The sequence below is a fragment of the Homalodisca vitripennis genome, chromosome 2 (assembly GCF_021130785.1).
Source record: "Homalodisca vitripennis isolate AUS2020 chromosome 2, UT_GWSS_2.1, whole genome shotgun sequence".
Taxonomy (NCBI): domain Eukaryota; kingdom Metazoa; phylum Arthropoda; class Insecta; order Hemiptera; family Cicadellidae; genus Homalodisca; species Homalodisca vitripennis.
In genome coordinates, this window is record NC_060208.1 from 64,178,641 (window position 1) to 64,204,717 (window position 26,077).

The window sequence follows — 26,077 nt, forward strand, 5'->3', positions numbered from 1 at the left end:
ATTAGCCATCACTAATGATCCACGTAATTAACAACTCTTGGCACGTCAGTGCTGGCTGTGCTACATTAATCAAGGAATACATGGAAATCATATCTACGTCTGTACTTCTGTAAATTACACACTCTACTTCACGTAGTGCACTTTTACGAGCACATTACCACAATAACCAATACCAGTTGTGCATTTTAAGAAATATCAGTGATGTATATATTAATTAATTAAATCAATCATAGATGACATTTTATTTATTTGTGTACTTATGTTTTTGGTAAGCTACTTTAAAAAGCCAACGCCAATTTTACGTAAACGCTACACGATTCTGTATGTCTGCCTCTAATTTTTTAAACATTTTTTTTTTGGAATTTTAAAACGGAAGGCACCTATAGTGAACTGTGAAGAAACGTTAATATATTTTACGGATATTTATAGTTTAAGTTGATTAATTTTCATTACCACGTCTCTGCTCTTGATCCTAGCTCTTGTTATTTAAAGAAAATATAAACATTAAATGAAATGAAAAGTGTCTTTGTTTATTTGAGACAAAGGGTTGTTTCGTTAGGGTTGTTTCGCCTCTGTTTCAGTCAACCTCAAAATAATTTACAACATATATAAAAGGAATAATAACATTTACTAAAGAGCTACACAACATAATAAACAAGTAGGACGTATTTTATAAGTATAGGAAGTAAGCTATAAGTGCTGAGAAAACACAAAAAGTAATATAAAACAAAATACACCAAATTTGAAACATTTAGGTTTAAAAACCATATATTTAAATAATTCACACATAAAAATGTAAAATATTAATGATTAAACCTGTAAAAACACACATAACGTGGCTATGGTGGGAAGGGTTGATTTAATGCGAATGTTGAGTTTAGTTTCAGTCCACCTTAATCTTACTCTTGCGCCTTACTCTTAGTTTGGATGAACATGACTCAAGATTCCAGGAATGAAGTCTGTGACGCTGTAGACGCTGCACTAAGAGAAAGCTGAACTATAGCTTAACTCAACATATTTTAGAAGCATTTGTCAATAACTTCAAATACTAAACTGTTTTAGTTTTACAAGAAAATAATCATAAACTGTCTTTGACCTGAATCTTATTTACCAATATCGTAGATCAGACATTATATATATATATATATATATATATATATATATATATATATATATATATATATATATTAGAGATACCTTTACTTTAAAATTGAGTTAAATGGTATGACCTTAATTTTAAAGTGAGTCGTTGAGTGGTAAGCTGACTTTGAACGATATTTTGTATACATAATGGAAATGAAGAAGTTTATAGAAGGAAAAGTGTCCAGGAAAATCGCAGTTCAACTATATTACAAAACAGACAAGTTGAGTTTATAATTTTGAAAAGCAGGGGGCCATAGCTAGCGCTTCGCAGTTACATTGTCAATAGCTAACATTTTTATTGACAATTAGAACTAGCTGTAAAGTATTGTTCACGATGAAGAATATTAAAATTTGTTTAAGTACACTTTGAGACGTAACGTAACATAATACCTTTTCACCTAGATTACACTATATCTTGTAGTCTAGGTGGTCTCTGATGTGAAAACGTTGTAAAGAGTTTATTTTGAGCAAGTTCCTGACGCTACACTACGAAGAAGGTGAATTAGAGCAAAACTCAGCATTCGCGTACACATTTACAATAATACAATATTTTGGAAGCGTTAATATAACTTCAAATAATCAATTTTCTAGTTTGACAAGAAAATAATCATAACCTGTCTTTGACCTCAATCTGATTAATTATCATTATTAAATGGTAAGTGGTAGAGAGGACTTAGTCCTAACTTCGCCTCTAATAAAGACATTTTTCATTTCATTTCATTATTAGTCACACACACACACACACACACACACACACACACACACACACACACACACACACACACACACACACACACACACACACACACACCACACACACACACACACACACACACACACACACACACACACACACACACACACACACACACACACACACACACACACACACACACACACACACACACACACACACACACATTAATTACTTAAATATACAATAAGCACATTGCGTTTTCCTACGTGGCACTACCATAATGTATTAGTTTATATTAAGATATAAATATATTAGCATCATTGAGATGTTTTGTTCACATAAAAGAGAAAACGCATGCGATAGGAATTCACGATGAGATGACCGTGGTAACGGAATGATCGCAATACATTTTCGTGATCTGTTGCCAATGCAGTATATGCTGTAAACCACGCCATGTATTGAACGTTGACTTAGTGTAAACGCTTTCCACATAAATTTAAGAGTTATGGAGTTTTCTCTTATTGCAATCCCATTTATAATAAATATTATATGAATATGATTTTTTTAGAAATTAATATGATTTATGTTATCGATTACAACTTCACTTAAACGAAAAAGTGATTAGGGTGTCCTAAAACCCAGTAATACAGTTTACGATGTCGATTAACAACAGCAGACACTATCCGTGTTCGGACCTTATCGTTTGTACTTGGGTGCAACATGGTGTTGATGTCCTAAAACCCAGTAATACAGTTTACGATGTCGATTAACAACAGCAGACACTATCCGTGTTCGGACCTTATCGTTTGTACTTGGGTGCAACATGGTGTTGATGTCCTAAAACCCAGTAATACAGTTTACGATGTCGATTAACAACAGCAGACACTATCCGTGTTCGGACCTTATCGTTTGTACTTGGGTGCAACATGGTGTTGATGTCCTAAAACCCAGTAATACAGTTTACGATGTCGATTAACAACAGCAGACACTATCCGTGTTCGGACCTTATCGTTTGTACTTGGGTGCAACATGGTGTTGATGTCCTAAAACCCAGTAATACAGTTTACGATGTCGATTAACAACAGCAGACACTATCCGTGTTCGGACCTTATCGTTTGTACTTGGGTGCAACATGGTGTTGATGTCCTAAAACCCAGTAATACAGTTTACGATGTCGATTAACAACAGCAGACACTATCCGTGTTCGGACCTTATCGTTTGTACTTGGGTGCAACATGGTGTTGATGTCCTAAAACCCAGTAATACAGTTTACGATGTCGATTAACAACAGCAGACACTATCCGTGTTCGGACCTTATCGTTTGTACTTGGGTGCAACATGGTGTTGATGTCCTAAAACCCAGTAATACAGTTTACGATGTCGATTAACAACAGCAGACACTATCCGTGTTCGGACCTTATCGTTTGTTCTTGGGTGCAATATGGTGGTGGTTTCCATCTCCTTATATGCCTTTATTAGGCCAGACCACATGGTAAACTGGCCTGTTTGAGGATTCTATCAGACAGAATAAGGAGGAGAATTGATACAGTAGAAGGTCGATTGTACTGATAAAAGTAGTACGGTTACAGCAGGATTCAATTGAGCTATATATAATTCAGATCAAAATTATAACGTCTAAGATGTGCCGATTGATTATACTTAAAATGATTCCTGACAGGCAATGAGACCGTTATAATATCATAAATTCGGTTAGTAACAACAGTCACAATGTGGTTGAGAAGACGATTGAGTGCACACTGAACTTCCATCTATGGATGATGTCCAAACGTCACTATTGTTAAACTTGGATTTATATTCTTCCATAGGAACGCGTACTTGTGTTTATGATTATTTAATAATTATGATTATTTTATTATTAGAGTATTTAATATTATTCAATACATTATAAATGATCAAATAATGTTCCAAATAAAGTCTTGGTAATCTCGTGCTTCATTTTACAACGCCTTGTAATTGAAAAGGTACATAAAATTTTAAGTAAACTATATCCATTAGTACGATATAATCCAAACCTGCTATTCTGTAAAAACCATAGCACGTGAATGGAGTCTGATTTTAACATTGAATGTTTTGTAGGAGGAGATAAAAGCGGTAAAGAAACCAGTGTTTAAAACATTAATGACGACTCGACACTTAAGGGACGGAAGTCAATCGTACAACGGAAGTAGAAGATTTAGTGATGACTTGATACGTTCTGTTCTCTCTTACTGATGTCCGAAGTTAGATTTAAAGTTATAATCTGTTTTATTTCGCAGTTATATTTTTCGTTTCAGATGGATCATATATAGCAATAAATTCACGATTTAGTTGTTAATACGAACATTGTACAAATATATCATATAATTCCTATTTGTTTTTTTTATTTAGACAATATTGGCTTAATATTTTACATAATGTAGTAGTATCTTAACAAAGTTTTATGGGTAATAAGATGGAATTACAGTATGAACTAGAATAAATAATTGATAGTTTGAAAATGTAAACAAACTATTCTCAAACAGAAACAAGAAGATATTTTTTATAATCATAAGGAAAATCTAAGTGTCCTTCCAGCAAAATAATTGTTGTTGTGTAACTATCAAAACATCAAGATGTCAAATTTTTACTAAATGAACCTACTTAAGTTTCAAGTTCAGTATTATCATATACTTAATACCTATTGCGATAAGAATAAAAAAAAATACAAGATTTACTAACAGTACTAGTTACCGCAACGGCACTACAACCACTATCAATAAAGACAAAGAATGGAACATACACAGTACAATTTACATAGAATACATAGTAGTTACAATTTTATTTTCTTATTCAAACTTACAAACAAACCAAATGTAGTTCGTAAAACTGTGGCTAATATGGATCTATTGATCTATGTAAATGATGACATGAAGACCGACAAACGATTTATAAAAAAACTAATACATATGTCGATACATACCTAATACATATACTGTATATAACACACACACACACACACACACACACACACACACACACACACACACACACACACACACACACACACACACACACACACACACCACACACACACACACACACACACACACATATATATATAATAAAGCGATAAATATTTTGATATATTTTAATAAGCTTTAGAAATATCTTAAATATCAAGGCATATGGTCTATAAAAATTGCCTCTGTATGGTTTTGTAATGATTTAACATTTTTTGCTGTTAGTGTTTCAGTAACAAAATATTTTGTAATAATACACTAACTATTGAAAATGAGGTGGAAGATAAGCGTTATAGGAAGTGTGTATGAAAAACCTCCTCAGATATATTGCCAATCTATGAATGATTTATGAACCAACATAGTCGAATTTTTCATCGGAGATCTGGCAACACTGCACTTTGTTAATTTGGACATTGATAATTTAAGTTAGAAAACATATAAAAGAAGGAAATATAGCTGTTAAATTTATTTTGTTAACCTTCGTATTTTAATCTGTTTATAGCATTATACTTAATAGTTAGGAATAATTTATTTAAATGTATTAAACTAAATTACTCTTTTAGTTTAAAGAATTTAAATCGTCTGTAGTTGAAAGTTTTAATTGATTACCAGCTATATGTGCGATTATTCTGCACAATCGGTCATTTAACTGTTTCTTCTTTCGGAAGTGATTAATTTTAGTTTCACTTCATTTCTACAGAATATATTTTTATTTCATAAATACGTCATAAGGTATACTATCTACCGGCTTTCGAAATAATATATAGCTTATTATGGTTATTACTATATTTTCATAACTTCAAAAATCAATCTTAAAACCTCCTTCTTTTCGTAAACTTTTAAAATATTAAAATAAGCTTTTTTCAAAACTGAGTCAGTTCAGTAACATTTTAAAATTCATATTAGTATCATAATGTTATTTAAACTGTCAAGGTCATCAATAAATATGCCCTCTCAGCAATTCAAGTGAGAATGTATAAGACTTCAAAAACCGTGAACCTTATTGAAATATGTAGATTGATCAAATATTAGTTTCAGCTAAAACTAGCTATTTATAAAGACACATGCAGTAATATGGTTCTTCGTAGGGTGACCCAAAAAATATAAATCCAAAGTGTTATTGGAAATTAATGGTTTTTAACAGATACGTCTTGATTTAATTATTTTCTATTTTTTTCCAAGAATTTTCAATATTGGTTTAGATCCTGGATTGGTTTGTAGACTCAGTTTTGATATCAAATTTTACACTGCAGCACATTTACCGCGCTGTTATGTTCCAGTATCAGAGTAAGAAAATTACATATAGTGTATCGTATCCAAGGGTAAAACTTAGATAACTTGTACTTCATTACTTACTAATTTATTACTTCAAGTGAATATCTAACGATACGTGGCATAGAACGCCTCGACTGTCTAACTACATAAGTGTATAGCCATCATATTGGAGTTATTGGAGAAACGTTACCACAGTTGACAGCTCTAGTGCGATCTTTGCTCAAGAAGTCTAACGCACTTAAAGAGAAAACGTGAAAATACTCGTATGTCACATTCCATTTGATGCGTATAAGCCATGTTCCGGATGCAAGTACATGATACAGTCTAGATACACAATTTACTTTGTTTGTTTAAGGTGTAACTTATGGAGTACTAGCTCTTCAATATGTCACATTCCATTTGATGCGTATAAGCTATGTTCCGGATGCAAGTACAGGATACAGTCTAGATACACAATTTACTTTGTTTGTTTAAGGTGTAACTTATGGAGTACTAGCTCTTCAATATGTCACATTCCATTTGATGCGTATAAGCCATGTTCCGGATGCAAGTACAGGATACAGTCTAGATACACAATTTACTTTGTTTGTTTAAGGTGTAACTTATGGAGTACTAGCTCTTCAATATGTCACATTCCATTTGATGCGTATAAGCCATGTTCCGGATGCAAGTACAGGATACAGTCTAGATACACAATTTACTTTGTTTGTTTAAGGTGTAACTTATGGAGTACTAGCTCTTCAATATGTCACATTCCATTTGATGCGTATAAGCCATGTTCCGGATGCAAGTACAGGATACAGTCTAGATACACAATTTACTTTGTTTGTTTAAGGTGTAACTTATGGAGTACTAGCTCTTCAATATGTCACATTCCATTTGATGCGTATAAGCTATGTTCCGGATGCAAGTACAGGATACAGTCTAGATACACAATTTACTTTGTTTGTTTAAGGTGTAACTTATGGAGTACTAGCTCTTCAATATGTCACATTCCATTTGATGCGTATAAGCCATGTTCCGGATGCAAGTACAGGATACAGTCTAGAAACACAATTTACTTTGTTTGTTTAAGGTGTAACTTATGGAGTACTAGCTCTTCAATATGTCACATTCCATTTGATGCGTATAAGCTATGTTCCGGATGCAAGTACAGGATACATTCTAGACACACACTTTACTTTGTTTGTTTAAGGTGTAACTTATGGAGTACTAGCTCTTCAATATGTCACATTCCATTTGATGCGTATAAGCCATGTTCCGGATGCAAGTACAGGATACATTCTAGACACACACTTTACTTTGTTTGTTTAAGGTGTAACTTATGAAGTACTAGCTCTTCAACTATGCGCATTATTATTTTAATGCTAATGTAGCCTATACGTAATATTGTTACATAAAATATCAGTTATAAATTTAATGAAAATGATACAAATTCTTATGCTTAGAGTATTTGTAAACAGTGTACTGTTAATAAATTGAAGTATCAAAGAAGATGTGGTGCGTCATTTCACTAACTATATTTCATCTCAAGCTATTTTTCTTAAATTTAATTTCTTAAAATTATATCGCTCATAGTCAACGTTATCGCATGTAGTAGGAGTTTTATTAATATTTTTTTTAATGTAAATAAGTAAATCTTTTTATTTGGTATAATACAACGATTCCATATTGGTATAGTTTTAAAATACCAATACTTAAATCAGTATTTATTATTGGATGCTACGGTATTTTCCAGAGCATAATATAATTTGCAGAGAAAACACCATATTTCAGATGTAAAAACAGATACTCTGAATAAATTTAGATATATTATATGCAAATATATTTTGACACAAGTGCACTAGTAGCACAGTATGTACAGTACATAAGTTCCATTTTAAACATTACTGAACTGTACTTATGACTAAATAGTATAATGTGTATCTATGGATGTGAATTTATTATCAGCCTCAAAGAAATGGTTTTATGTTGTTTGCATCAAAGAAAGTGTTGTTTTAATTTCTCGTCTTGAGAATGAATGATTTTTTCAGCAAATCATCTAGTGGCGTTGTGTTATTTGTGTATTTAATTTTGAGTAATAAACTTTTAAAATTTAAAATCCAAAATAGTACGGTTTAGTTCACGAGCTTATTATTATATTCTTGAATAGCAATGATTTTGCTATTAATTTCATTCTTCATAACTAAATAAATAGCCTGAGATCTTGACTTCTAAAAACAGTACAATTTTCAATTTCATATTGTAAGAACCAATTTGTTTTTCTATATTGCATACACATGATCTTGTGCAATCATTCACAATCTTGCCTAAGTATGTGTAATGCTCATCTACATAACGTAGACACATTATAATTTAATAGAATTCATTAATATTTAACATACCTGAGGCTCAAGTAAGCGTGTGTTTAAATACCCTTTAAAAAGAAAATTGCTATACCTCGTCAAATAAAGAGAAATCCTTTTAAACGGAAAATGTCTAATAATAATTTTCTAAGTGCAATCTATTTATGAGGTTTGATCAAAACTATGTTACTTAGGCAAATATCACTGACTAGGAAATGTTCTAAAAAATACGCTAATATATAAAACTGTGTGTGTGTCCTATTAATAAAGGGTTTTAGATACATGGTTGTAATATAGAGGGTTAGGTATTATTTGAGATCACCTTTTGAACTTACTAATATATATATATATATATATATATATACATATATATACATATATATATATATATATACAGTATATATATAGTATAGTTCAATATATATATATATATATATGCTATATATATATATATTCCTATGAGATAAATACCGATGTAAATGTAAGTTATTACAGTAAAATTAAGTTTTGTGAAATAAGAATATTCAAGCCCTTTTAGTTTTTAGTGTGCAAGGAATCCTGGTCATAAATTTAAAATGCGATAATTAAGAAAGAATTAAATCAAAATATTAAAGTTGTTAATGCATGACTTGTAATATTTTTGGCATATTTTAAAGACAATTTCTTATCCAGTGATATTTACTTTAGTAACTACTGAGTTGGCACATATTTGACTAAACACTTGATTCTTAACCTTAAATTAACCAAGCAAAGTGTAAATATAATTGAAAATTACCTATATATGTATACACACACACACACACACACACTACGATACACATACATATATATATATATATATATATATATATATATATAATATATATATATATATATATATATATCCATTTTTAGATTAGGGTAGTTTTGGATACTGAGAGTGTTAATTAGAAAAAAATCATACAATTAAAATCTTACTCAAATTTTTTACTCATACATTTTTATCATAAAAACGTATATACGTGTGATTCTACACTCGTAATTAAATGTTGCCGACATCAAATATTTTAGATATCTATTAATATTGTTCTATATTAAGAAAGATATAAATTGTTGTGAACAAAGCGTATGGCAAGACAATCATTGTTTTCATGCATGATAGCTAATTAAATAAAATAGAATCACCATACATACACACAATAGGCACAATACATTATTGTACCTCTATGGTAAATTGTTCAACTTAGCATTATACGAAAGAATACTACTATAGAAGTCTTTATATTTCTTTGAATTGACGATTGATTAGTTCAACTTTAGTCTAAAGTTAATTTAATAAATGGTTATTGTGTTCAATTGTATTTGGAAGCGAATCGGGCACATGAAAGTGAATTGCAATTAAGACACGGTTCAGTTTTAGTATATATACCGACTCACCAATCTCTACCGCTATCATACCTCAAGTCTTCATTCTTCAGGTAATGTATGAATTAAGTTCAGGCTTATTTTTATATTGTGTGGTGATATATGTAATGAATGACTTAGCCATAAAAGATACCACTCACATAACGTATTATATGTAAAAAATATAATTACTGAGGAAACTTATCATATTGTTACAAATTTAAAAAAATAGCCAAAACCGGGAAATTAAGAATGAATTCAATCTTATATAATAAGGAAAATGAACTGTTGCCTTAAACTCTTATGAAAAATTTTGTTTGAACAGGAACACATATAAATTATGTAAATAATTTAAGTAGTGTTAAATTTTGTTACAACAAATTTGTCAGTAAACGTATATGTTGACAAATGTATATTAAAAAGGAAACGCAACTAAAAGAAACCTTAAGTAATTTTTAAAATGACTTACCAAACATTCATCCATTTGGTAATATTATTATTTAAAAGTAAAAAAGAATAAAACTTTTTCTTTTAGATCTAGTAAATAATCAATAAATCAGAATTTTATAGATGATAAATATTTGTAATATAGTATCTCCATTTATGGTATGGGTTTATGATTTATAAATAATGACTGAACAAAGCAAAATCAAATTGATTAATCAATTTAAAAAAATTGTTGTAGTTCTGTGTCTTGTTTTGGAAGGATTACAGAGTAAAATAAAAAATGTATTACTTTTGAAATTAATTTTATTCAAACAAAGGAATATAAAACATTTTATAAAACGTTCGTTATAATTGATTTGTTCTGTGTAAATTTCGAATTCAGAGAATTCATCATCAGTTACGTACGTTAAGGTAACATAAATAATATGCAAAGCAAATTATAGATCTAAAATAACATGTGTTACCTTTATGGCTAAATTAGCTACGTAATTTATGTATGATTAATTTTTATTGTTTACATCAAAGTAAATAAAATGATATTATTTATTTAACATATTAATTGTTCAATACAATGGATTAACCTCTGCACTTAGTAATTTTCTCAATGTTCTACATCTGGCATCAGGTAACTTTTTTTTGCAAATATGTAAATTTTCGAGATTAATTTCAATGTTTATATATGTACGACTAGTGTAATTTAAATGATCAATTTATTTTTTAGTTTCAATGTTGTTTTAAAAAGCTTTCATATTTTCATAAAATTTAATTTTGAAGGAACCATGAAAATTGGTATTAAGCCATAACAAATAGCGGTGATTAATTTAAATGAACAATAATTGTGTTCTTTGGTTGTTCAGATCATGTTGGTAGGAAAACAATTGTAAAAGACGTCTATGTAATATTATTTACATTATATACTTGAATGGTCCCTAAATTGCTCTCAGTATACTTCGCATGTAGTTTTAATTTGGGATATTTGATCATCAGTTCATTAATATTGATTCGTGACTATTAGAATTTCATATGTAGTCAAATTTAAAGGTAGCTTTTTATTCATTCTAAAATTAATCAATTTACATCTGAAGGGATTTATGATATCAGCTATAGTTTAGATAACAGCTATTAATTTGTTCACAAACAGAATATTGTAATCCGTATTTGAATTAGTATGATAAATTTCCCTAACTATTCAGTTGTAATAGCACTAGGCAAGAGTTGTAATAGGGTAATAGCACGATAAGGTAAGAACGCACAAAAATTCTGCTGGTGGAATTATCCAGTTGTAACTAACCTGAGGAAGATAACAATAAAATTTTTTACTTTATGTTTCAGCGTCTTCGTCAAAGAACGAGAATGTGGGCTCTTCTGGCTCTTACGCTGTTGGCCTCCATGGCCTGCCTACCCGAGGGTGAGGGACGCAGGGTCGTACCTGATAAATTCAGGGCACACCATCACGGTAATTTAAATGCAAATATTATTGATCACAATAGTTGTAAAATGTACACCTGATGAATGGAAAGTCGTTTTTAATCATATTTTTTGAAGATGTGACATTGAGGCTGGTTACTTTTACTCCACTAAGTGTCTCCAAGGGAACGAATTACTTATTTCACATTATCTGTCTGTATCTTTTCTATTATATATCGTAACGCCGTGTAAAATATCAGATCAAAACTTAGCCTGAGACATTAACAAAATAATAACCGATTTTAGAAGATCTGCCCTCAAGAAAATTTTAGTAAAGTTATCTAAATAAATTATTTATTAACATTTTATTTTAATATAGGCCCCAATTGTGAAAGGTGAAAAATTCAATTCTTCAGAAGTCGAATAGAATACATAATTGCTCTCAATGGATAAAATAATTTAAAATTATAATATTTACCATTCATAAATACATTTAAATAAAGAAATGAATACAGCACAACTAAGACTAATTAATAAAATACGAGAACTATACGGAGCCAAATTCTTCCAATGTTTCTGAACTACTACATAATTCGTATTTCTGGATTAACTTGAATTAAAACTGAAATAAAAACTGAAATGTTACAGCTTATGTTACAACCATGATATAAACAACACTCGTGGACGATAGCGCATGGGTGAATCATATTTCGCACCATAATAAATAAAACCAGGATTGTACGCTCAATATATGTATAAAACTTTGAATGTGTTACTTTTATTTCATGGCAATCCCTATAGTAACACAATAATCTATTTTCAGAATATGACCACCGCGCTGAAACATTTTCACACATAGTAGGTGAAAGCAGGACTGCAATCTCAATATACATTGAAACTACACTTCTAAATGTGTTACGGAGTATGTATGTTAGCAATATCAATAGTAACATTATAACCTATTTCCAGAACATGGGCACCACTCTGAAGATTCTGATGATGACACATCACTGAAGCATTTCAAGCATCATAGTAAGTGAAAACAGGATTAATAATGTCGAAACTATAAGTCAAAATGTAATACTTAAGTACAATATTTGTTAGCAATCCTTATTGTAACACTATAATTTATTTCCAGAATTTGGAGACGACTCAGATGATTTTGATGATGACACGTCATCGAAGTATTTTAAGCATCATGGTAAGTGAGAAAAGGGTTAATAATGTCGAAACTATAAATCAAAATGTAATAGTTCAGTATAATAATTGTTAGCAATCCCTACTGTAACACTATAATTTATTTCCAGAATCTGGACACCACTTCGAAGATTCTGATGACGACACATCATCGAAGCATTTTGAGCATCATAGTAAGTGGAAGAAATACTGATTAATGTACACTGTTAGCATTATTACTCGTATAAATAAATATCGCCTTAAAATTATCATTGTCTAATTAACAGTCAGCAAATTATATTAAACGTATTTCTTAAGTATAATAATCATAAGAGTACTGATAGATGCAATGGCAATGAACATTCAGCAGCTTTTCATATTAATACAGTTAATTCCTTTGATTTAAATATAGTCGACTATATAAGAAATTATTCAGAGAGTACATGATGTTGCAACATTGCAAAATGAAGTAATAACACTTATTTAAAAAATATTTTTGTATTTGAGTCGTTAAGAGAACTAAAACTGTTTAAATGACCCTTGAAAATTATGCCCTGAATGTTTGCAGTTGTTAGCAATGTTGCTTACATTGTAGTAATAATATAACTATTTCCAAAAATTTATTTATCTACAATGATCAATATAAGAAACAAAAACTTACTCTTACCTCTGCAGCTATATGTTTGCTAGTACACGCCCATGTTAACGATCACAAAAAGAAATTGTTTCTAGTTCCAACTAATCAAGAGGTAGGCAACAAGGTTACCTTTACATAGATGAACGCTTCAAAGTTTAAGAACCTTTTGTAAACCTTTTCTCTTCATAAACTAGGTGAAGTTTTCACAAAAATTCTGTTTACAAGTTGTATTTTAATTAGTTTTGGGATTATTAAAAACAATTCTTATAATGGATGCTGTTTAAATTTGCCGTAAATGTTCAATCTAATGATTTTACGTACTATTTTTGTTTTTTTTTGTATAGTTTTAATTTCATTTATAGAAAGTCAAGAAATCAGCTAAAAGTATTCAACATTTATGTAATACATTCGTATATCATAAATAAATGAAACTTTATATATAAAACATACTCTTTTGAAAGTAAAATAAATTATAAGGTTATTTATACTTTGCACTAATATGCCACAAAGCCATTACCAAATAGCTAATGAATTGATCTTATCGAATATGAGAAGCAGGTGTAACTCATTATATTCACAACAAATCATGGTTTATATTGATGGCTTAAAATGTACTTTTGAAGGAAACTGGGTATTAAAAAAACTAAATAAATCTCATTTCCTTAACAGTTTTAGAGAAACATTTCATATTAGAAATTATTGATTAACTATATAGTTCAACTAAGGCACCGAATGTCGTTTTCAGCAGAGGGGACGCGGTAAATAAAATGTTAATCGTTTAATGAAAGAATGTCATTATTTCAATCATCATTTAATACATCGTTACCGCTTCCTTTTAATCTACCGTTATACGATGTTACTATCAAACAATAATCTGTTAATAATTTTAGTATACTATTGTGTAGTAGAGTAAATTGAGTGTTAATTTAATGTTGTTTTGTTACAGAACACCATTCTCATCATGGCCGTTACTAGTCGTCTGTTCAACTAAGTTGGAATATCCGCCAAATTAATTGTTTGGCTGTCAGAATAAAATGAAATTCTAAGTATAATATTGACTAACTTTATTTGAAGTACATGATTTCCCGTAAAGGTTTTCTTTTTTGCACAAAAATATATGTGTGTATGAATATGTTTTTGATAAATATTAGATAAGTGACTCAGCACAATATTGTGTCGGCAGCATACAGAATTGTATACTTTAATCCTAGTACAGTGTCTAGTATTGCGCTGTGCTTCTTTCGGCTTATACACGCTCTGGGAGCGAATGTGCTAAAGAAAGATTTCCACTTAATGTTCTATCAATCTCTAATATGAATAATATATACGGAATCTAGCTTCTTTAGAGTCCCGATTATGTCATGTTTCAAATCACTTAGTACGAATAAAATATCTTTCTTTATAAAATTTTGAGAGGCAATAACAGAAGACTGAGCTTTTGAAAAACCATATGTGTAAAATGTTGCTATTATCGTACACAACTAAAACAAACAAAATACCCTATTCGTAGCTTTATTAATTAAATACTTATTTGTTTAATACACAGTTAATAGATATATTGTTTTATAGAAGCAACGCTAATTTTTTAACTTAACCTCTTCGCAGCTCTTCAAGACAATTGAATGACCCAATAATTTATTAACTTTCATGAACATAGTAGTACGAACTTGAAAAGTAAATACATTTGAATAGTTATGATTTTCCCTCCAGTGAAAAATTATTTATTTCCTACAACTTGATTATAGTAGTTAAATATATTATTATAATTTCATTTTAGTTAAAAATATGAAGCCTAACAAAATTTGCAGTTCAAATCTTTTAATTATAACGGTAATGCAAATTTAGCATATTCATATTTATTAATGCTGCGTACAGAGACAATGGAAACTTAAAATGTGAACTTTATCAATATTTTCCAGAAATATTTTAAGGCTGTATTAAATGGCGGGAGTATAATTATTAACATTTAAATTTGTTGTATAAGATAATGTTTGAATTTTCATCTCAAAGGTAGGATTACTTTTTACCCTTAAAATCACTTTTATTTCTGAGAATATCCACAATTTGTCACAAATATTTCTGCAGAGTATTCCTAACCTTAATCTAATACCACTAGGAAATTTTAAGCTTATTACAGTTTTTATTTACAAGAGAAATACATTTCACTTCCACCAAGAATACAAAGCAGAAAAAGAAATAAATTTGACAGATATTGTAGAATTATATAATATTTACCTGACATTTACTTTCAAGGTTATATACATGGTCAAACATTTTACACACTTCAGACTCGTTCTTTTTCAAGCCGCTCTGAGGAGATCAGCAATTCGATGGATATAGGATTCTAAAAACCCACTTATCACCCTTTTTTGCTTATCCAAAGCCTTGCGTTCAAACAGAACATTTATAGACAATAGCCTATATACAATACTGGCGGATCGCTATCTCAGAGTCTGAATGTTGTTGTCAGGATTTTCTAAACACAATAGATGTAAATAAGCCATTATTTCCATTACAATTAGCAACCTCAATTACGAGTCATAAACGTAAGATCAACTGAAGGTTACAAAAAAAAAGAAAAGAAAGAAATCTGATAATAAATCATCAGGTATTTCCTTTGCTCAGTCAGCTGCTCAGATTCTGAAATAACCGGAAATATCTATTATAGTACCGTTGAATTCCGCCGAATACCTCTCTTGGTTCTCAGTTCTTTTTCTAGTCTTTTTATCTCCTCCATGCTCTCATAGAAATACCTAATTCCATAATAAAATAATCTTTCATGAGAAGCGGAAGTAAGACAGAGACGAGTAACAGGCGGCAGACGGAACAGCAGAAGGGTGACGAGCGGAATGTGAATCGCGCAATACAGAGAGGAAAACAAGCATTAGAAAATATAGCCAATTTTTCTAACAATTCAAAACTAATATAGCACTTCTAGATTGAAAATATACTAATTTAATAAAATCTTTGCTCTGTATTAAAAATATTACAATTGTTTTTCAAAAGCGCTTGTTCTTCTAAATCTGATTGTCACAATTTATAAAATATTTACAGAAGTTATTATTTCGTTTAAAATGTTAAATTAATAATTATAGGATAAATTCTATTCCTAAAAAACTATAAGGTTCATGTCAATCTGGAATTAGATTAACAGTAAATCACGTTATAAAGATAATTCTATTAGTTACAATGATAAATAGTTTAGTAATTCAGTAGATACGAATGTAACCCATAATATCTAAATAAGTTGATATGTAGTTAATATTTTATAACCAATCAGCTGATGTAACATTACTCAGTGGATTAATCATAACTGCCTATGCAACACTAACTTAATCCTAGTAATCATCTAACCTAATCTAAACAAAAATACTCTCATATTGGTTGATAATATTTTATAACCAATCAGCTGATGTAACATTACTCAGTGGATTAATCATAACTGCCTAACAACACTAACTTAATCCTAGTAATCATCTAACCTAATCTAAACAAAAATACTCTCATAAGATTTGAACTGTGTGAAGCCCGAGGGGCATAGTCCTATTATAGTCGGGTGCATTTACACAAAAGACACATATAGAGTGTCAGAGTTTTCGAATGAAACCAAATATGTGCATTAAATAATATCTCGAGCTATAAAATTTACGAAATTCTTTTAAAAATAACGATAGTATTCGTATCATTGGAATTTATTATAAAGAACTGAAACTATGGTTAGGAAAGGGATTCAAATAATGTAATCCAATGGTGTATAGATTGCAAAACTAAAACTATGGGTACTATCTATTTTTGGGTCTACTTTTATTAATTTTATAACCTACGTTAATGATTTCTCTAAATATCTTTCATATAGTACTGTCTTTTCGCACGCAGCTGATACCAAACTACTCATTAAAAATTCAAAACATATCCAAATTGTTACAGTTTCCTGTAACAGACACTTCATCTATAGACACTATTTATTAGTTTCAAATAAAACAGAATAATACAATTTTATTGTAATTACTACTAATTAGTACAAGAATACAATACTTTCCTCATTAATAGTATTTTAAATAAATTTCAAAACAAGTTTTTAAACTTTCAGTAATGTGCCTATTTAAAAATGGATTAAAAAAATATAAGATTGTATACCTCTTAAGCCAACAAATTGAAGTTCATTTACATTTCACCCATACAAATGCAAATGAAATTAACACTAAAACACTCTAAGCTCCCGCTTTCTGGAAAACTCTAAATCTATGTCAGCCTTCTTCGGCTGCTCTCAGCTCATAACCTTTGTAAGTTGCTGCCTCTGGGAACAATCAAATGATGGGATCTCTCGATCCAGATCTTTTAGTCTATAGAAACTCTCAACAGATGAAAGCTCCCGGCCTGCTGTTGTTCTCGGTCTCTAGAAAATCCGGGTGTCAGGTAGAAGTTTGTATAGAAATACTAACAATGGTATAATTTTTTAACGTATCAATAGTATGAGGTATGTATCTATTGACATATTCATAATATTTCAAATTCCAACATTAACGAGTGCTTTAATCAACACTGATTAAATTTGTAATAAATTACTGATCGACTTTTGAGGCTCTCAATTATTGGTGCAAAGATTAACTTCGTTGAAGCTCAGATGAGATTAACTATAACATCGATTATATGATGATCAATCAATCGTGTATATATTATAATTCATGGGGATTTTTTTTGCGGTTTTAGATGATTTTAAAGGTGGTTTATCGCAAGATCACATGATAAAAATGTGTAGATTGTTATAGTTCAAAATACAACTAACCTGGTTTATGGACGGTTATCATTGTTTTATTTTATAAACCCTGAAAATAAATGTTTTGAGATCGGTTTTTGTTCTATATTTGGTCGCCAAACGTTAAAATCAAACACCAAGAAAGTTTTGCAATACAAAATCTATACTTGACAAGTAGATTTGAATTGGCAGATACATTAATTTGTCTTCGATTTTACACTCGTATTACTATCTGGGTGGTCGACGTAGTCATATGTCGTATGGGTGTTCAAAGTTTGTTAAATAAAGTGTATTTGTTTTGAGAACTTATATGAATGAAGAAAACGTGAGATAAACTAAGTGCTCTTGTAATTTTAAAGAACTCACAGGTCTAAAATAAGTTATTACGGGCCTTCGTATCCTTTAAACGGTTTCTAGATACTAGTTTAAAAATATAAACAATCTGAATAAATTACATGATTTAAACAATAAAATATTTATATTATATAAATACTTTAACATTAATATGTTTCTCCAACAGTTTCGTTTTAAAAATAATGTTAAACTGTATTAACAAGATGGAACAAATCAAGACGGAAATTATAAACAATTTTCCCTTCCATTATTGATTTCCATCGCTAATATTTCCGGATGCTCTTAAATTGTATTCCTTGGACGACTGTCCCTTTTCGAACTTTATTCTTTTATACATCTTGTTAAAATTTTAGATAGGTTTTGCCAAATGTATCTACATTCTGTTGCTTTATACACTAAACCTTTAGACTTTGTAATGTGTTAGTAATTAGGGTTAATAAATAATAAACAATGGCTAATATTTACTGTTCCGAGGTGATTAATTTACAAGATGGTTTGTTTTATTTTAAAAGTATTTTGATTAAATTTACTTTACGAAAATATAAAATAAACCTTAAATTGTTGTATGATACTCCCTACCTGTTTATGAAAATTCCTTCCTTTCATAGTTCTGGAATATATGTTTGAATAAATATCGGTGTGAAGAAATGTTATGTAATTAAGATTTTGTGTAAGAACATTTGCTTTTGTGATTACTATTCTTGCTCAAAATAAATATTATTTATCAACCTTTTACATTGACCTAGATTTATTATACAAGTAAACATCGGCCACATATTGCTGGGATTGACTTGCCCAGTGTCGGCGTATGCTTTAGAATTATTAATGAACCACAGTTTTTTCAAACTCTATATAAACATGTATATTTTCAGAAAAGTATAACTTCATGTATAACATTAATTCATACATGAAAATATTTTTAACAGTGCTTCAGAAAAGCACTGAAAAATATTTTCTATTATTATGTTAATGAAGGCTTTTCACTATTTACTACATTTTAAAAATTATGTATTACCTATTTCTACCAGTGACTACCCATTTTTGAATTCTAATATCTTTCAAATAAACATCCATGCTTTATGTCTGACAGCCGTTCAGATTGTCTCACACACGCCGCCTTTCTCTGAAGGATTCAATTTTCGTCTTCCAAAATGCCTTTCTGTTTCTTAACAAAGTCCTGAGTCTAAATTTTACCGTACTAGTTTGAATATTATTTATGTATAATTGTTAAGGGGTATCAACGCAATCATTTGAAAAAGGTTTTAACCATCTCATATTTGTACAATGTACATATTACCAAGGGTTTAGGCAATTGGGTCGATTCCAGTTGATTTTGTAACTACAAGAATGTTTTATATGCGTTCTTTCGTCTCTTGTCCGCAGATTACCAAAACTAAAATATCAAATATAGTCTAACCTCATTTTTAACAATGGCTGCATTTATTTTTCATAAGCTATCTTCTGGGGACTGCGTTTCCTTGTCTCGATGTGGGTTTCAAGGCGAACTTGTGAAATTCACTATTGGATGAGTACTTCCGTGTGTCCAGATGGGTTCATTCTAGAAGCTCTGTTCTTATTGGAATAAGTTATAAATTAAAAACAAACATTCCAATAATATAATTTTGTATTTCTGTTAGGCCTTTCGTACTCAAGGAGCACATCATTAGACTGAATAAAACTGGTAACAATAATGTAAGGAGTGTTTGTTTCAAATTTATATCCAGATGGGTTGTTAAGGTTTTTTGATACATCATGTAAACATTTAGTGCTAATATATTATGTCCACAGTTTCATACTCGTTAAATTCACACTGAGAAATTTTACTCTCTGACTAGTTGTCAGTTTATGAACTCCCTTTCTGAGTGAATAGGAACATCATTGTTATCCTAATATCTAGAATAATACAGTAAATATATGACATTTTAAATTTCACTATAGCTAAGAAGGCCGTAGTGCAAATTAAAGTAAATGTAATAATTGAATAGGAAATTTACTTTAGTTAAGAAACAGTTTTGATTGTTTAATACGTGGTTTCAAATGGTTAAGTAACTATTCAGGCCAATAATAGTTTTCGTAGAATGAATATTGTCTTCTTTCTTAAGACCGTTTTTAAATTACCACCCAGAATGAGCATTTAATACATTAGGATTAGAAAATCATATTTCAAAACGTTATTGCATTTCGTAACGAGATTCAAACTGTAACAGATTATAAGATACTGTTGCCAGTTTTGGCCGTGGAATGTGACAACAATCAACAGAATACGCTGGCTCTCATTAGTTGACTAATGGACTCGCAGTTACAATGTGGAGTAGTGTAAGATTAACGTAAAGAGGTGATGTTTTGTGGAAGGGGTGGAGTTGAGCTCTTGACGAAACCTCTGATTTATCTGCTCACCTTCTAAATTGATTGCATTCTTACAAAAGTATAAAAGTTAAAACACAGATAATAATAAAATTGTAGGCTATTACCAAAACTGTACTTAAATATGCTATTCAAGGTGCAGCAGTACTTTACTAACTTGGGATACTATTAAGTTAAACGTTGTCTCTAAACTGTTACAGCGCCTTGTGACAGACATTTAATCTAAAGATGCTATGTAGTAGTTCCAAGTAAGTGACAGAAAAATACTATATGATTGTAATTACTACTAATTAGTACAAATAAATACTTTTCTCATTCATAGTATTTTAAACAAACTTCGAAACTAGCTTTTCAGCTTTCAGTATTATGACGTATTTAGATTTGAAAATATAAAGTGTATGTCTCTCTAGCCAAAAAATTCAAGTTCATTTACATTTCAGCCATAGAAATGCAAATGAAATTAACAATTAAATACACTAAGCTACCTTCTTTGTCTGCTCTCAGCTCATAACCTCTGTAAGTTGCGGCCTCTAGGAACAATCAAATGATGGGACCTCTCGATCCAGATACTTTAGTCTGTAGAAACTCTCAACAGATGAAAGCTCCCGGCCTGCTGTTGTTCTCGGTCTCTAGAAACTCCGAGTGTCAGGTAGAAGTTTGTATATAAATACTAACAGTGGTATAATAAAAAAATTCTATAAGAAGTATGTGTATAATATATGGAATACAATTATGAAATACACTTCAACGAATAAACTTTAAGGTGTCTAAACGTGAAACCAGAAAAAATATCAATTTATTCAACTAAGTAATGTGTTATATTGAAACAGTAATTAAAATCAAGATGAGTCTTAATAAATAAGAAGAACTAGAGAAAGAAAGGGAAGGAAGAGAAGATGAAGAAGTCTCCTGGGAAATCTAAACGCAACAACTAGCACCACTTGGCGCCAAGTTATTGATGTAAGTTAGTGTGTCATCTGTAGTGAAAACTTTTCAAGCTATTTGTTCCGTTCCTAACGAATTATCTGTATTGTGAAGGATTTTTGTTATGATCGTGACATACATGAGCGATCATAGCGACCTTCAGAGCCAGGGATGTAACTCGATATTCTTCTGCTACAAGCCTCCTTCAGATATTTATATCTCATCCTCCTATGTGACTTCTACTGGGTCTCTTCCTTCTCATTCTCTTACGTAAGACTCATAATAAGATATCAGATTATCTTTTTAAACTATGACACGTACCAAAATTTGAAATAAATCCATATTATCCACTAATCTGAGTTTATTACTGTAAAAATATGGAAATGTATTACAATATAAAGAGTTTGTGTTATAGATAACACGAAAGTTTAACTTATGGTTAAAAATGATACATTGTTTTACAAAAACGCTATTGAAAGTCTAATTTGTAATATTGCCGTTGTGTCGGAAAAATCTGTAACGTTTTACGTGATGAAATATATTAGAGAAATTAGAAATTGATTGATCATTTATATTAATTTCTTTAGAACTTTCTTAAACTAAAGAAATAAATTCTTTAGTGGTTTCTTCCATAGTATATTTTATAATCATAAACATCTTAAATATTTGTAGATTTAAATGAAATCATTTTTATTTATGTCAGCTGTACAACTTAAAATATAAATATTTTAATAAATTATACATTAGTATCAACAATTGTACAATTCCTCTTAGCATTTATATAAATAAATAAAGAAAGAATTAATACTAATTGTAATAAATGTTCTAACAGAGCATAAATTATTGATATCAGATATTTGGTTTGTAAAAATTGTAAATTTATAATGTATGTTTTATTACACCTAACGAAAAAAGTACTGTAAGACATTTAAATAATTTGATTATGAAATTGCAATATGGACACAAGAATCAAACAAATATGTTACAGAATTAAGGAACATTATAAAAAATCAAACCTATGTGTCAAATTTAGTTTCTTTAATTGAAATACTTTAAGAGATAATATTATTTTGTAAAATATACGAAGTAGCGGCTAGCAGTTAAACGAGACATATCACGACCTACGTTTATATAACATGTTTTGTTTGAAATTATGAGTAATATAGTTCACAGAAGTTTGTGACACCCTGTATATATATATATATATATATATATATATATATATATATATATATATATATATATATACCCACTAAAAAAACATTCCTCTCCCCTCTCCCCGTAGATGGTACGGAGAGGACTGAATTGGAACCGCGTTAGCATTACTTCAATCCAGTCCGTGCTGCGTCTCACGTCGCCTACTCCTGGCTACTGGTCCCTTTCTGAAATTTTGTCTTTTAGAAGCTGCTGCGCGTAGGCTGCAACGGCTGACCAGTTTTCCTCTTTTGCAATCATATAGGTCACCAGGCTTGAGGGGGACAGCCTGGTGCCTATGATCTCTTCGATGCTGCTCCTATAGTCCTTCCACCGAACACACTCGAAGAACGTGTGTTCGGCATCGTCGATCTTGTCTGGGCAGTATTTACACGTTTGCGTGATGCACAAACCCATCTTAAAAAGATAGGCATTAAACTGTCCGTGTCCCGTCAGTAGCTGGGTCAGGAAGAAAATCCGTATCCCCGTGTTTTCGAGAGATCCAGACATTGATGTTAGGAATCAGGCCCTCCGTCCATCTGCCCGTCTCCCCCAGCGTCCATCTGTCCTGCCACTCACGTAGCGTTTCCTTTTTTGCTGCCGTTCTTGCCTCCTGAGAGTTGTCACCACTTACTTTGGCGTCGTAGAGCTTCGCCCTTTCGAATGCCAGCAAGTCGATTGGCGTGGTTCCCGCCAATACCAGTACAGCCGCCTCCGAAACCGTGCGGTAGGCACAGCTGACTCTGAGCGCACCTCGTCGTTGCACCGCTGCTATCTTGCGCCGGTAGGTCTTCTGTTTGAGGATATCCGCCCATATCTCCGCTCCGTATAGCAATATGGAGTGGACTACCTCTAAGAGCACCCTCCTTTTTCTGGTTCGCGGTCCTATCGTGTTGGCCATGATCCTCGACAAGCTGGACACTACCCTGTTTGCTTTTGTGCACGCGTTTTCGAGGTGTTCTCGGAAAGACAGTTTCTCGTCGATTACCACTCCCAAATAACGCAGCGCCCTTGTAGATGTCAATGTTGTTCCGCTTAAGTCGACGGATATATATGTGTGTGTGTGTGTGTTTTATATACATACACAGATACATACATATGTTTGTATATGTATATATACATATATAAACATATAGTGGCACTTTTAGATTCTGAGAGTCATGATCGAAGAAAATGCTAAAAACACTCGGAAATTCCATCGTAAGGGTGATTGTAATACAGATTTCTGTCGCGTATCAGATCTTACTTCGCTGTAGTAGGCCTGTAAAATGCATTTTTGTCACTTTTATTCGTTTTATAAATATAAAGATGTCATCAACTATATCTGGTCACTTATGGATGGACAGAATGCAAAATACACTCATCCTGCTGCTTCTGGAATAAATGTGTGTGACCTCCTGTACCGTTATTTAGTTGTATTTTATACAATACATATTTTCGCAACCCTGTTACTCGTTAATATTTAATATAAGTTACATCCGATGTTCTTGGAACTACATTTTTGGCGGATTGGCACTCGTATTAAATTTTTCTCTCGTGGACTTTGGTAACTGCCGTTCCTGCTGCCGAGCAACATCTCGCGCGCCATGTCCGTAAGTAAAATTTATATTTTCGTTTTATAAATTAGGCCTTTCATGCGAGACATCTAATTTTGAATGTGATATAAAGTTGTAAATAGTAAAGTAACTTATCTTGGTTGATTTATTTCGCAGATTATTATTGATAATAATGTGGTGACGAGACCACGCTTCAAGTGCTTCCACCATTCATGTTTTAACTTTTTTTCCGACTACAGCTGCAATGTCGAGCCAAGATGCTGACGCCTGCGCTTGTGAGGCGATATCAACGTGAAGGGAAGTCAATTTTAAAGTTTTAATAGTTATTAAGTTCTTATGCAAAATTTCCATAGAACATTGGAACCATTAGGCCCATACCCATGATATAATTTAGTTCCTTATCACTCTATTTGGAAGCAACGTGTCAATCATATTATTTTATGATTAACATCTAGAAGTGGTGCTTTTACTTTTATTTGCCACAATTAAACATATAAATAAACTTTGAAAATCGAGTATTCATTACTACGACCTCAGCGATATCCAATCCTATGTGTTTCGTCCATTTGGTACACTCCTAATTAGGTGTAATTAGAAATTCTTGGTAACAGTTTCACCTCAGATTTTTTGCATCGGAGTTACTTAAGAGTCTATTGTGTATTAACTAAGTTGTATTTAGTTAGTATTATGCTGTATTAGTTAGTATACATAAAATCGATAGCCATCATAAAATACATCATGATTTATATTGATGTATGATTTATTTAAGCTTAAATTCAACTAACTGCGTACACGGTTATGGGTATTAGCCTGCACGTTATTATTTATCGTACGGAAGTATTAACGTTTAAAAGAGGCAGTGCGTTTGGCACTGTTCTGCAGTGGTGTGTGGAATTAACTTCAAAGGTTCACAGTCCCTTCACATTGAGTGGTGGTGGCTGCGTGTATACTGGGATGCGGGTACTGACTGTACCATTTGACATGAATAGTTAACATGTTTGCACCACATACATATTTTCAGTTAAGGCTAGTTAATAAACATAACATCAACTCACTAATGAACCCAAGTATTAGTAATAGTATTTGCAACTGTATATAAGGTAAGAGTTTATTGACCATTGATAGTTTAGTTATTACTCGTTGTATTTATTTATATTCTTATTTATTAATTGAAGTTTATTTATGTTTAAATATTATATATTACATGAAATTTATTTATTGTATGCTATTTATAAACTTATTTATTACTCGTACTTGATGTTTACTTTACTTGAAGTGTATTTATTTTTGTGCTATTTAATTCTATGCTTCTTTATTACATAAAGTTGATTTACTGCATGAAATTTTTTGCTTCTTATGTATATTTATATTCTATTTTATTACATGAAGTTAATGTATTATTTTGTTATATAGTTATGTT

The 26,077-nt window shown here is 30.9% G+C and overlaps 2 protein-coding genes across 3 annotated transcripts; one reads left to right on the top strand and one right to left on the bottom strand.

The window, feature by feature from the left end:
- The first annotated feature begins 9,805 nt into the window (after positions 1–9,805).
- LOC124356266 (sarcoplasmic reticulum histidine-rich calcium-binding protein-like) lies at positions 9,806–14,561 on the top strand. 2 transcript variants are annotated; one of them, XM_046807450.1, is made up of 6 exons: positions 9,806–9,916; positions 11,622–11,745; positions 12,666–12,728; positions 12,835–12,897; positions 13,004–13,066; positions 14,456–14,561. In XM_046807450.1, exons 2-6 carry the CDS (start codon positions 11,643–11,645, stop codon positions 14,482–14,484), a joined length of 321 nt encoding a protein of 106 aa, XP_046663406.1. In that variant the 5' UTR covers positions 9,806–9,916; positions 11,622–11,642; the 3' UTR covers positions 14,485–14,561. The 2 variants fall into 2 exon arrangements, with proteins under 2 accessions (XP_046663406.1, XP_046663405.1); XM_046807449.1 differs by lacking the exon at positions 9,806–9,916 and adding an exon at positions 10,879–10,914.
- An 8,973-nt stretch (positions 14,562–23,534) lies between these two features.
- Positions 23,535–24,002, bottom strand: LOC124355656. Its single transcript, XM_046806817.1, has one exon. The coding sequence runs from the start codon at positions 24,000–24,002 to the stop codon at positions 23,535–23,537; it is 468 nt and encodes a 155-aa protein (XP_046662773.1).
- Positions 24,003–26,077: the final 2,075 nt, after the last annotated feature.

What these genes read in the sequence shown, in the direction of transcription:
- LOC124356266 (XM_046807449.1), top strand. Translation starts at nt 10,894, where the DNA reads ATGTTCTACATCTGGCATCAG. An exon ending in TGTTCTACATCTGGCATCAG is followed by an intron (nt 10,915 to 11,621) that starts GTAACTTTTTTT and finishes TTTATGTTTCAG; the next exon opens with CGTCTTCGTCAAAGAACGAG. An exon ending in GAAGCATTTTGAGCATCATA is followed by an intron (nt 13,067 to 14,455) that starts GTAAGTGGAAGA and finishes GTTTTGTTACAG; the next exon opens with AACACCATTCTCATCATGGC.
- LOC124355656 (XM_046806817.1), bottom strand. Translation starts at nt 24,002, where the DNA reads ATGGCCAACACGATAGGACCGCGAACCAGAAAAAGGAGGGTGCTCTTA.